Genomic DNA, 13,286 nt, shown 5'->3' with positions numbered 1-13,286 from the left:
GATGTAACATGACACACCAGAGCTAATAGTAGATAGTAAAATAATTAAAATGTAGAAAATCTTGCCTTGAGTGCCATATCATCAATCCCTTTACTTGTTAGCACAACATTGGCACCTGCTTTCAGAAGCTTTTCAATACGCTCTTTTGTCATATCAGCCTCTCTGCAAAGATAGCAAGTATAATTAGAACTGCACTGAACCAACATAGAAAAACTGAGTATAAAAATGCATCATTGCCTTGTTTTAATTCATATCATACTACATGGTTTTGCTTCATATTAAGCACTGGCATCCACATTAAAGGTCAATTACACAATGTTGACCCTAGCCATCATGGATCTTAGGAGAGGTTGACAGGATATAAACCTAACCTTTGGCTTTTGTTAAACAAAATGTCCACCCTCACACTCAAACCTACATTCTCACACTTGTCATCTTGAGATTTGACCATTTCACCAGAAAATTGGCCCTAATTGGCATTATCATTATGATTGACTTTGTGTTAGAAATTGGAAAAATCTAATCAGTGGTTTAGAAAAAGCAAAAGTATATGCTTAAATCACATGGAAAAATATCCAGTTTGACAAAATAATAACTTGGGTCTAATATACTTGACTTCAGTGTAAGTTTGTAAGGCATTAAAATTTGACTTCAGTGTAAGTTTGCAAGGCATTAAAATTTGACTTCAGTGTAAATTTTAGTCAAAATTTAAGCTCTATAGAATTATGCAAACCATGAAAACATTGTGAAAATGAAATTCATGATAGCTTGGCATATTTCTTTCCCAAGCAAGGGATATCAAGGGGCCATTTGTTCTGGACAGTATTGTAATACTACCAGGGGTCCAGGTTAATGAGCCTGATTTGTAAACCTGTTTTTCTCTATATAGGCAATGAATCTTTTGTTACTGATCAAAAAAATGTCTGAAATTCATGATAAACCTTTAGAAGAAAAAGAATCATAGAATAAACATCAATACACGCTGACTCATTGAGCAATAAAAATAATGTTGTAAAATAGAAAATAAAATATAAAAACAATGTACACCATTCATGCATAGTTGAAGCCAAAACTTTCCAACTAGAGGAGATTAGAAAAAACTTGCAGCAGCTGTTAAAGATCAGGGAAGCAGAGAATTGGATGAAGATTCTGTAGTGTGGTTTACAAGGGTCCCTGGATGAGGCAATCTACATGGACAGTAGGGGTGGCAACAAGCTTGAGCCCAATTCAGTGGCTCGATTATTAAACGTGCTGAGCTTCAGCGGCTCGTGAGGCTCGCGAGCCGACTCGAATATATATATATATATATAATAAAAATATTATAATTATTAATTATTATAGTTCTTAATTTTTTAAATATAAAATAAAAAAATTATATATAATTTTTATTTTAATAAAATATTTCTTCTAAATATTTTTACAAAATATAAAACGAGCCGAGCAGAGCCGAGCTCGAGCTCAAGGTTTTGGCTCGAACCGAGCTCGAGCCTTGTAGAATAGTCTCGAGCCAAGCTCAAGCCTGGTACTATTCGGCTCAGCTCAGCTCGAATCCACCCCTAATGGACAGGGTGGATAGATTAAGACAATCAAAGATTGGAAAAGGGTGGAAGAACAAATCAAAGAACTATGCTTGCAAAACGAGGCATAGTTGAAGACAATCTAAGATTACATGGCTGTGTTGCTTACACCAATGGATGTGAATGTAGCAGCAAGGCTAATCCAGATATAAGAGATGATCATGGAGAGAAGAAACTCAGTGAAGACCACTGAAGTCAGAATTTTTGGGCATCCTCTCAATCTCTATCCTTGGAACTGTTTTTGAGCTAGCAAGCCATGTGGTGGATTTGTGGAGGGTGGGTGGATCCAAGCAAAAAAAAAAAAACAATACAAACTAAAACAAAACCAGGTCCATCCAAACCAAACCAGTATGCAGACTTTTACCCTAATGAAGATTGATATTTAATATTTGTGAGACACTTCTAAGGAAAAAGGCCTCAATGTGTTTATCTACTCATATGCCTTCTTTGTAATGCCAGTGGAAAAAGTACTTCACCACCATCCAAACCTTATCCCAAGTCCCAACTATATGCGGTCAACTTCATGAATCTTGTTCCAATAGACCATTTTGCTTATCTGTATGGGATATTTGGAAATGGCTTTTTGCTCCCTTTGTATGCAGATGGAAACCTCCTTCGGATGTGTCTAACTCTTTTTGACCACAATTTCTTCAATCAACCAACTGGAAGGAAGATGTTATGGAGATGCACTAGGGATGCAAATATTTTGGGCCATTTGAAAGGAAAGGAACTGAAAATTATTCAGAGACAAGACCCAAGAGAGGAGGGTTATTAATAGAACCACATTACTACGAAAATCGTCTAATGAGTTAAAACAATGGGTTAAACTCTTTCTCCACTGACGACATTATTAAAGGATAGCTGCTGGTTGTCAACTTCCTCCAACTCACTTAATCAAGTTTAATCTTGACAGCTGCAACAGAGATAATCCAGGCCCATCCAGAACTGGTGGTGTTAACCGCAATGGAGACATTCTAACACTTTTTTCTAGATCAGCAGGCAATAAACTCAGAGACCGCCAGACTGGTATTTTAAAAGCGCAAGGCATAAAAAAGTGCAAGGAAAGGTGTGCGCCTTTTTGAAGCAAGGGGCAAAATTTTAAAAATTAAAAAAAAAAGAAAAATGCAAAAAAAAAATTAAAATATTTAAAATGGTATTATATAAAAATACATATATTTTAAACTAAATGTTTTAAAAAGTCTCATCATTATTATCACCATCATCCATGCTTTATCCCCACTATATGGGATCAGCTACATCAATCCTGTTTTGCCAATCCATCCTAATTCAAAGACATATTCATTGCTAAATTATTAGTGATTAAATCGTTTCTTACTACTACCCATGTCCTTTTTGGTCAACTCCAAGCTCTTATAGCCCCTTCCACTCGTAACAAATCACTTCTTCTAACTGAAGCTGTTGGTCATCTTCTACATGCGAGACCAAAATCATCTTAGTCCACTCCCTCCTAATTTATCACCTATTGGAGCTACTCCTAGGTTCCTACTGATGGCTTCATTCCTGATCCTATCCTTTCTAGTTTTCCACTTATCCATCTTAGCATTTGCATTTCTGCCACATTCATTTTCTGGACATATTGTTTCTTGACTGCCCAAAATTCTGATCAAATTTAAATATAACATAACATAAAATGCATATTCAAAGTAAAAATGTAAAATAAAATTAAATATAACATATGAAACATATTCATGCACTCAAGAATTCAAGCATGTGAAACTTTAATCACTTCATTTCATTTACAATCACATTACCCAAGTTCTATGAGCCGCTTTATACCAAGCCCCTTGAGGCAATGCCAAACAAATCCATGCTAGAGTCCTAAATCCATAATTCATTTACAAAAGTTTGATTTTTTAATTTTAATTATAATTCCTTTTAAAAATGTTTTGTATTAAGAAGGATGAATATATAATACTAGCAAAAATGGGGTCTTCGGAGATTCCTTATCTTTTTTTATGCACATGTTGCATGTCCAACCACCAAATGTGTGTAGTGTGTCAGGGAGAAAAGGTTTAAAAACATTGCTGAAATTGTTGACTTATTTATGAAGATTCGAAAAAACTAATTAGGAGAAAACCACAGCACATTATTTCAAGATAAATAGATTACCTTTGACGAATCTTCTCAAGCTCCCTAGGATCTGTAACTACAACTTGAATACCCAATTGCATTTTTGTCTTCTGAAGATTAAAATCGAGACAAGCAATCCTTGCAGGAGCAACTCTAATGGGCATTCCTTGGGCAGCACGGCCAGTATTTAGTGCATAACCATTCAGCAAATAACTGTCTTTTGCACTTTTCCCATGAGCTTTCAAAATATTGATACTCTGAAACATGAAGGAGAATTGTATTACTACATATCATATAGCAAGAAACTCTGTCTCTTTCAAAACCATGACCATACAAAAGAAATCAAACTTAATGAAAAATGGTTGCTTGAAGATAAGTAAAACCTGACAACTACATTCAATGGTCAATCTTCAGAATAGAAAATCAAATAATCAAATCATTAAATAATCACAAACACCCCCATCAATCTCTCCAAATTTGGTTGCCAGGCCAATATGAACATGCACAAGCAGACTACTTGGATAATAAATTAAAACATTATATAACTGACCTTGATAGGGTATTTAATTTCCCCTCTTGCATTGGTAGCTTTTATTGCTTGAACTGCATCTACAGCCTAGGAAATTAAACCAAAGAGATAAAATACAGTCTTCACAAAACAAAATATGTGAATCATAAACAGTAAATGTGAAATGGGATCAAAACTATGTCTGATGAGATTACACGATATTCTAGAACATGCTTCCAAATGAATAATAAATAGGAAAATGCATAACTTTATTGAAAAATCAATCTATATCTATAAACAAAATTGAAAAATCAGTCATGCTAACTGAGAAATGAACACACCAAGTGCATGGTCAAATGAGAATCAGCAATTTTATTGAACAATTCTTGGCTATATCGCCCATATATCAACATGCAAGATTAACATGGAAACTGATGGAGTTATTAAAACAGCCACTTTCTGAATCAATGTCTTCCAGGCATGTTTCTTTAGCCAAGTCCAGATGACGAGATGGTTAAAAGATAAGTCTCAGTCTAGTAGAATTGCTTCTTTGACATGCTGATAAGAAATTTGGAAGTAGGTCCCTCTCTTTTGTTTCATCTTCTCATCTGAGAGCAAAACCCCCCAAATCTTACACAAGGGTGAAACATCCTTTAATACAGGATTCAACGAAAGAATGGGAGTTAACACCTTAAATATAAGACTTAATGAGAGGAGTTGGATGAGGAAAAATGTAGTAATACAAATTACATTTTGTACCCTCGCAATAGGGACCAAATTCAAAAATAGGGGTATTCTAGTCAAGAATAGGATTCAGTGAATTAATATCTTAAATATAGATTTAATGAAAGGTATTTTAGTCAAATAAAATGGTTGTTCACATTACATTTCTATTCTTACAATTATAGATGGACCAAATTCAAAAAGTGGGGTATTTTAGTCAAATAAAATTTCCACTCTCATTCACACTTTTAATAGTAGTATAGATACTACTCCTTAATGAACTCCACTTTGTTGAATTTGTTTTGGCAATAAAATAAAATATTATGTTTTATCAGAAACGATAACTTTCATTAGAGATAAATTAAACTGAAATACAGAATTCAACCCTTATTAGAAAAGGTTGATCCAATAAACATCAAACATTACAGCACTGCCCAATAAAGACTCTCCCTTACAGTCCCTTGTTTTGCTAGGGCGTCAGCAAAACCATTTGCTGATCTCCTTACCCACTTGAACCAAACACCCACCTCCCTTGTTGTGCTAAGAATTTCCCTTATCAGCTGTCTATATTGCCAAATTCCCAGCTGCCCTGATTGCATCCATCCAATTACCAACTTGGAGCCTCCTTCTATCTCAATCTGCTGTAGCCCCAATTGTTTGGCCAGTTTTACACCTTGATGTAGTGCCAAGATTTCCACTCTTAAGGAATCTCCAACACCTATTGGACCTGAAAACAAAGCCATTATCTTGCCTTCATTATCTCTGAAAACACCTCCTATACCAGATGGGCCTGGATTACCTATAGAGCTTCCATCAAAGTTCAGTTTCACCCTTTGTTGTGCCGGCAGGGACCAAACTTCCTGTATCGTAGCTTTGGAAGTAGTAGTAGATGCCACAATACCCCAACTTCTATAAATGTCTTCAACTGATAAATCCTTAAAAAGATCACAGGATTTCAACCAACGGATAACCTTAGTAGGCAATAAAATAAAATTTAGTAAAAGGAAAATAAATAATACAAGGAAGGTGACCAGACACCCGGGAGAAAAAAGAAAACAAACCTACTTCCAACTGCAACACCAACCCAAAAACTCAATCAAACATAAAGAACCAACCGCAGACACAAATCTCACCAAAACAAGAAAAAAACCAGAAATTTTCAATCAAACCTAAACAGAAACAAAAAAAAAACAATATATATATATATATATATATATATATATATATATATATATTAGCTTCAATCCAACAAACTCAAACCAAAAAAAAATTACCAACTCATCCTAAAAGCATAGAAACCAAACCCCAAACAGATATCTTCTAACAATTTAAATAGGAACCTCTCTACCTCTTCTTATAACTTTCTTTGTTTTCTTTACCTACTTGATCGAACCAATACCAAAAAAACCACCTTTTAACCAAGCAAAAAACTTCCGAAACCTGAACATTTCGATTTTTTCCGACTTCTGAATTGTTTCACTGCTAGAGTAATCTTCTTGAAATCAATCAGATCCTTATAATGCTCATTGATCCCTTGTAACTCCAAAACCACATTCTCCTCAAAATTCTCATCTGCAACCAACTTTTCACCCTCATTGGCAATATCCCCTACAAGTTCAGCAACCCACTCTATTAAATATGCAAGGTGATAAAACCTTGTGTGCCTGGAATGAGGAAACATTGTTTCTGCAGGAAATGACTTTGGTGGTTTCATAGATGCCAATCCTTGACCCTAGAACTGTGAGATGGAGTCAAATTGATTTTATATGAACAGAGCTGAATTCCAGAATATTTAACCTGTATGCTTCCTCTGAGAGAATCATCAACATGTATGGACAGACATGGTAATCTGGAAATTCTATCCGACTTCAGCTAAGCAAGTATCCTACTCTCATTTGCATTAAAATTTCTTGAACTGTTACTAATAGAAAAAAAGCAACAACAAGAAGGTTCTAGGATATGTACAAATTATGGTTGGCAAGCTTAGGGAATTAATAAGCAAAGAGTCAACCATTTTCCAATCTCCACAAAATTTCCCAACAGTTCCACGAAAATTCTCATTTTAGAAGGTTCTAGGGTATCTACGAATTAGACAAAAAATCAAAATACACCTAACAAATAATCCATGTATTGATATTTAAGGAAATATCATAAAAGGAGAGTAAAGACAGAGAGTTTGTAGACTGAGCATACCAAAAGTTAGTGACAGTGAGAGATATCTCTTCCAAAATTACTTTCGCGTGTTTCCCATATTAAAGTATCCTGTGGTTATGATGGGTACTTTTCTTCTTTAGCATTGCTGTATTCATCATTTTGTTAACTTTTTTACTAATATTGCCGTATCCATCATTTTGTTACTTTTTTTACTATCTTAGCATTCCAGTAGTAGTCATGTCTACATTAATATGTAAATAACCAAACAAAAATATTAACATTTTATGTAGTTTTGCAGCAATTCATTCTTTGTAATGCTTCCATGAAGTCGAAAATTTTTAAATATTTCTCAAAACTGAAATTGTAAACTTTGTCATCAATGAGGTCAAAATAAAACTATCAAGAAAAAAGAGGTCAGCCCTCCTGTCCAGCAGCAAGTTTAACCACACAAAGAGCATCCTAAAGTGGATTTAAGACTCTAGGGTCTTCCCAAGTTGATGCAATGCTAACCCAGCTCCCATATGGGAGCCACGTCTTCATAATGATGCCAAATGAGCATAGGAGCAGCTTTGGTTCTCTTTTGATATGCTTTATTGATCCCCGTCATTTCAACTCCTCGTTCAAAGTGGCAAGATACACCTAGAGCAGTTCAGATATCCCACCCACACCTCACTACAGCTGTACATTGAGAACATCTCCCGTATTTGCATGTTACCGTTCATGGGGAGATGTTCCCAATGTACAGTTGTAGTGTCATGTCGGTAGGTGTGGGAAGGATTCTTGTGGGTAAGAGATCTGAATTGCACCTAGAATGAGGTTGACCAGGGCCGGGCTGTAATCTGTAAAAGCTTGCTCTAATCATTATTCTGTTGTAGCTCCATTTGTGAAGAGAATGTACTCTTTGGACTATTGCTCACCTTGGTGAGGAGTTAGGTAATTCATTTCAATGAAATAGATTCAGTTATTTATTCAAAAAAACAATATACCATATTTCATCACCAAAAAACATGACAAAATAATTGTCAACAACAGTAAGAAGAATGATAAAAACTATGAAAGGTATCTTTTTTTCTTTTTTATTTGTGTGTTCCACCTTATAGGCCTATTCAATGAAATTCTTATTTGTAAAATAAATGAATAAATTAAACCCTCTGGATTCATGAATATATTCACTGACATTTTTATTTCTTTCACTGCTGGCAGAAATTTAAACAGTGATACTTAAAATGGATTGGAATGGAAACATGACTCCATAAATGACATGCTGGAAATCACTTGTTTAAAATTTAAAAATGACAGTCATTTTACACTACAGATGAGACAAAGAACAAGAACAATCAAACCAACTAACTGGCTTACCAAATTAGCGAAGAAGTCACTATCAATATCAATTAATTTGGATGACATGCTTGTCTTGGCAGAGTTTATGAGGGAATCCTTTCCCAGCTTTTCAACCTGGATATGCATATTCTTACATGTTAATCAACCAAGAAAAAAGAAGCTCATATTTTTTGAGCTACAACTTCCAAGCTTCATTTGAATTTTGAAAAAGAATAGATCATATAAAAACATGATTAACTCGTAAATAACAATCAAGTAAAACAAGAGAAGGATGTTACTAATACCTATCAAAGAAAGAGGGTGTTTTTAACACTATAGCTATAAATCGTTAAATGGCACCCCAATGATTAGAAATATATTGGATTCTTCTGTATGCAAGTCCACATAATGAGTCAAAACACATCCAAGATAAAATTTTGACCATTTTGATGAAACTTTGCTATGGGTGGGGGATCAACTCCCTCCATATTCACTATACAGAAAACTCCATAGGCTGTAGATCAGCCATGATATAGTAGTGAACATATAGTCCTCACATACATGTTAAATTGTTGGTAAGCCATGTCCCCATATGTGCACCATATAGGGGAAGGATGGATCTATTTTTGCTTTCTTTTCTCCCTCAGTGGTATCATCTCACCTGATCTATATCTTCTTTTTCTTTAATGAACTATCTTTTTTTTTGGAGAAAGGTAAAGTAGTTTTTTCTTTAATGAACTATCTTTAATCATTAAAATAAAAAACCATGCACCATGTTAGTTGTATGCTATTTGTAGAGCACTACATCTAAAAGACAGACACATGCACAAACAAATAAAAGTTTCCAAGATATTGTTTGTGCCCTTTTATTTTTTGTAATAAAGAAAAAAAAATTATTAGAAAGAAGAAAGACATACAGGATAAGTGACGAGATTTTTTTGTGAGAAGAAATCACCAATAGAACAATAAAAGATTCCCAAAAGAACATATACATTAATTGGTAGGGTCTCTATTTTTTCTCTTTCTTCAAGCTACAAAAAAACAAACTTTTCAAGTGAACTCCTTGCCTCCTAAAAAGAACGAGCTGAGCATCTTTCTGATTTCAACTTCCTTTTCAAACACAAATATCCACCTACTTGTTACTTTGAATGATTTCATAAAAGAAAACAATTTCTTCAGTCTAGTTCCAGTTCTATCTCTCTCCCTCTCTTTTTCTGACCCCCCAGTATAATCAACAGCTGGTACTTTTTTTGAAAAAGGTAAAGACTAACAGTTTAGAACTCCCTATGTTCAATGAACAATCACCAAAGACGCAATTCAATAACTGACCAGTAAACAGACCTTGATCCTTATGAAGAGTTGCAGACATCCAAAAGGTACACCATTTAAACTAAGTTACTTTTTACCTCCACTCCTTTGCAAACCCCATCTAAATTTTTCATGTCTTTTCTGCTAGTAGCATGTTTTCCAAATATAAATTGATTAGGGAAGCCATACCTTCGTGGCCAGCTTCTCATCAACATATTTGCATGCTTCCCTCATAGCAAGCTGCCAAAAAACAAACAAACAAACAAATTAATATGCATATAAAACAAGAACCCCATGGGTACAAAATTTTCAAAAATCCACAATCTACAGATGCTGATAAAATTACAATCGCATGTCAATTGGCAAAGAAATTGATGTCTCATAATTAAACAAGAAAGAAAGAAAGATACTCACTCTGTATCCACTGATTATAGATGTTGGGTGGATCTTATTTCTCACCAGATCATTTGCTCTCTGCAGAAATTAAGGGAAAAAAATAAATTACTAGCTAATTTTTTTGAAATGTCTGCCAGAAACACAAGGACAAATGAAATTGATCACATGCACATTATACCCATTTTTCGATAAAACCAAAAGGTGCTACACAAGACAGGGGGTAGCACGTCCCCACAAACCAGAGAAATAAATGTGCATTGTACCCTTCGATTAGCCTGCAGTAGCTAAATGTTACCTTAAGAAGCTCTGCAGCTACAATGACAACTGAGGTTGTTCCATCTCCAACCTCTCGATCTTGGAGCTCAGCCAATTCCACAAGTACCTGAACTCCAACAACAAAGAGAGAAGTAATTATCAGGGTGTTTGGCACAACTCCTACACTTGTAATTTTATAATCAATAAATATTTGATTGCTACTGATCAAAAAAAGGGAAATATAAGTAGAAGATAACAGACACACAAACAGTCAAATTTGGATAGAGAAAGAATTAAAGGGAGAAGTGCAGCAACATCTGTCTACCTTGGCAGCTGGATGTTCAACTTCTAACATCTTGAGTATTGTAGCACCATCATTAGTGATTGTTACATCACCAATATCATCAACTAGCATCTGAAAGAGTTAATCAATTGTGAGAATTTCAAGAGCAGATAAAAAACCACTAAACCATAAACACACAAATACGAACATAAGGTAAATGGAAAGAAACAAATGAAAGATGAAGTCATCAATGCCTTGATATTTTTACCCACAATCAATTGATAGGAAGCTTTAAAAAAAAATAAAAAAACCTTAGTGTCCATCAAAATAGTTTCTGAAAATTTATGATATAGCTACCCAATCAAGATGGATCAAACCAAGATGTAACAAAAACAAATTAATAACTTAAAATAATACTTTCAAATAGAAAAATAAGAAAAAAAATGTAACATGTGTCTGACAGTGACTAAATGGTATAGAAGAAGAATTGATAAAAAAAAAATGAGATAGAAGCAGAGAAGTGGAGAGATCATTTCCTTAATTGTTGCTTTGATAGAGAGGGAAAATTTTGGGGAAATGATGAAGTTGAGCCCATGGATCTAAAAGTCTATTTCCAGAAATGCCAAATGCATATCCATTAAAGATGCATACTGAGGCCCAAGGCCAGTAAAATTGGGGCCAACAGCAGCAAGCCCAGCTTGAAGCACTCAACCTCTGGAGTAGCTCCAACAAGAAAACCGAGGTACTTAGCAACCCATAGATCTTATACCCAAGTCCAGACACAGAACTCTTCCAAGTCCTAGTAAATCAATGATCACGCAAACTACACCTTTTAAAACATCCACAAAGGTACCCTTCACAATAATGGGAGTAAAAAAATCAGATAAGTAATACGGGTCTCTCATATGGGAGTGTAGAAATCAATCAAAGAAGATCAACACATCCAAAGACAAGTAAAAGAAAGAAAAAACCTTAAGGTCTAATCAGTGTTTTAAAAGAGCAAGGAGCAAGGCAAGGTGCGCGCCTTTTTGAAGCAAGGTGCAAAATACAAAAGAAAATGCTAAAAAATAAAAAAAAAATATGCAAAAAAAAAATCAAAATATTAAACATAATATTAATAAGAATTATAAACCTAAATTTTAAAATTAATGGTTTAAAAAACCTATTATCTAAAATTAAAATACATAAACATAACATGTAAAGCATATTCAAATGAAAATTTAAAAATAAAATCAAACATATAAAACATTTTCAAGCATGTAAAGCCCACAATTTCTTTTTTTCCTCAATTGCATTACTTCAACTAGCTAATGTGATGTAAAACATATTACACTCCTGATTTTACAAGTCGCCTTTGTGCCACACCCCTCAAGGCAAGCCCAAACAAGTCCATGTTATGGTCTTAAATTCTTAATTCTCACACAAAAAAATTAATAATTTTATAATTTTAATTGCCTTTTAAGAAGATATCTTAATTGCCTTTTTGTGTGAGAATTAAGAATTTAAGACCCTAACATGGACTTGTTTGGATTTGCCTCCAGGGGCGTGGTCAGGGATCCAAGGGCTATGCCCCTGACCTAGTCACTAGGTTCAAAAAAAGCAAAAAGAAAATGTACAATTTTCAAAAGGCACACGCTTGGGCCAAGGCGCAAGGTGCACCAGGCATACGCCTTTTAAAAGTGCTGCACCTAGGACCTAGGCGAGGTGCCTACCCTAAAATGCGCCTCACCTATGCACCTAGGCGCACCTCAGGCACACCTTTTAAATTACCGAGTCTAATAGTGAAGGGCATACAGTGGACCCTAATACAAGTATTAAGAAAAAATTTTGCCAAACAAAAGAACAAAGTTAAGAAAATAAGGTGTACCAAAAATAAATCAACACTTTACATATGAGAAAAGACATAGCAGTATTGACCAAATAAAGATTGATCTTCATTTTCAAATTCCAGGCGTTCCAATAGCCACTCCATGATGGGTGTTCTGGTATCTGCAGCCAATCTTCTCTTATTTCCACTTTTAACTCCAAATATTCCCCCACTTCTCCACTTTCAAATAATCCCAACAGATTGTAAAAGGCATGGTACTCCAAAAAAATCGTTTGTTCTTACTACCAAGGAAAAAGGCATAGAAGACCACATGAACTCTACAACCCTACAATTATGGAACAAATGCCATGTCTTCTCCATGCCTATTACAAATATACCATGATACCACTTCCATTAAGGGAATCAGATTATGCCAAACTCTTTTAACTTGATAGAACTCCATCTTGCAGAAACTTAATAACCACTTCAGAATCTACTTCAATTCCAAAATAGAACACCAAAGAGAGAAGCCAGATATACATTTAAAGTTCTCCTTGACAGTGCTGATCCTGTTCTCATTGGATTCATAAAAGATAGGGGAAAATGAACAGACCAAAAGGAGGGACATTTATCCATTCCTTCCTCAGGCAGCTTCACTTTTGTTTTTCAATGAATAAGGTAACGATAGTGTTAATTTGAAAGGAAACAATCCTAAGTACTTGCATGTGTAACACACTTGGTTACTGTGAACAGAAAAAATCATCCACTAGCATGTCTACTCCATAAGACACTTCGAACATAAATGATTATATGCTTTCTCCAAATCTATTTCCCAAATGCTGATAAAAAAACAAGTTCTGCATA

General features: G+C 34.7%; 1 protein-coding gene across 1 annotated transcript in view; it reads right to left on the bottom strand.

Moving 5' to 3' along the window:
• Positions 1–13,286, bottom strand: part of LOC104611038 (T-complex protein 1 subunit alpha) — a 33,508-nt gene that overhangs the window by 10,076 nt on the left and 10,146 nt on the right. Inside the window, exons 3-10 of the mRNA XM_010277953.3 lie at positions 10,658–10,747; positions 10,373–10,459; positions 10,096–10,155; positions 9,871–9,921; positions 8,413–8,508; positions 4,219–4,284; positions 3,708–3,925; positions 66–162 (exon numbers count right to left, since the gene is read on the bottom strand). Coding sequence (XP_010276255.2) covers positions 66–162; positions 3,708–3,925; positions 4,219–4,284; positions 8,413–8,508; positions 9,871–9,921; positions 10,096–10,155; positions 10,373–10,459; positions 10,658–10,747 — 765 coding nt within the window. The remainder of the gene's footprint in view (positions 1–65; positions 163–3,707; positions 3,926–4,218; positions 4,285–8,412; positions 8,509–9,870; positions 9,922–10,095; positions 10,156–10,372; positions 10,460–10,657; positions 10,748–13,286) is intronic.

Source organism: Nelumbo nucifera, chromosome 4 (genome assembly GCF_055504915.1).
Source record: "Nelumbo nucifera cultivar China Antique chromosome 4, China Antique-T2T, whole genome shotgun sequence".
Taxonomy (NCBI): Eukaryota; Viridiplantae; Streptophyta; class Magnoliopsida; order Proteales; family Nelumbonaceae; genus Nelumbo; species Nelumbo nucifera.
The sequence above is the reverse complement of the archived record's forward strand: the minus strand, read 5'-3'. Positions and strand labels throughout refer to the sequence as shown.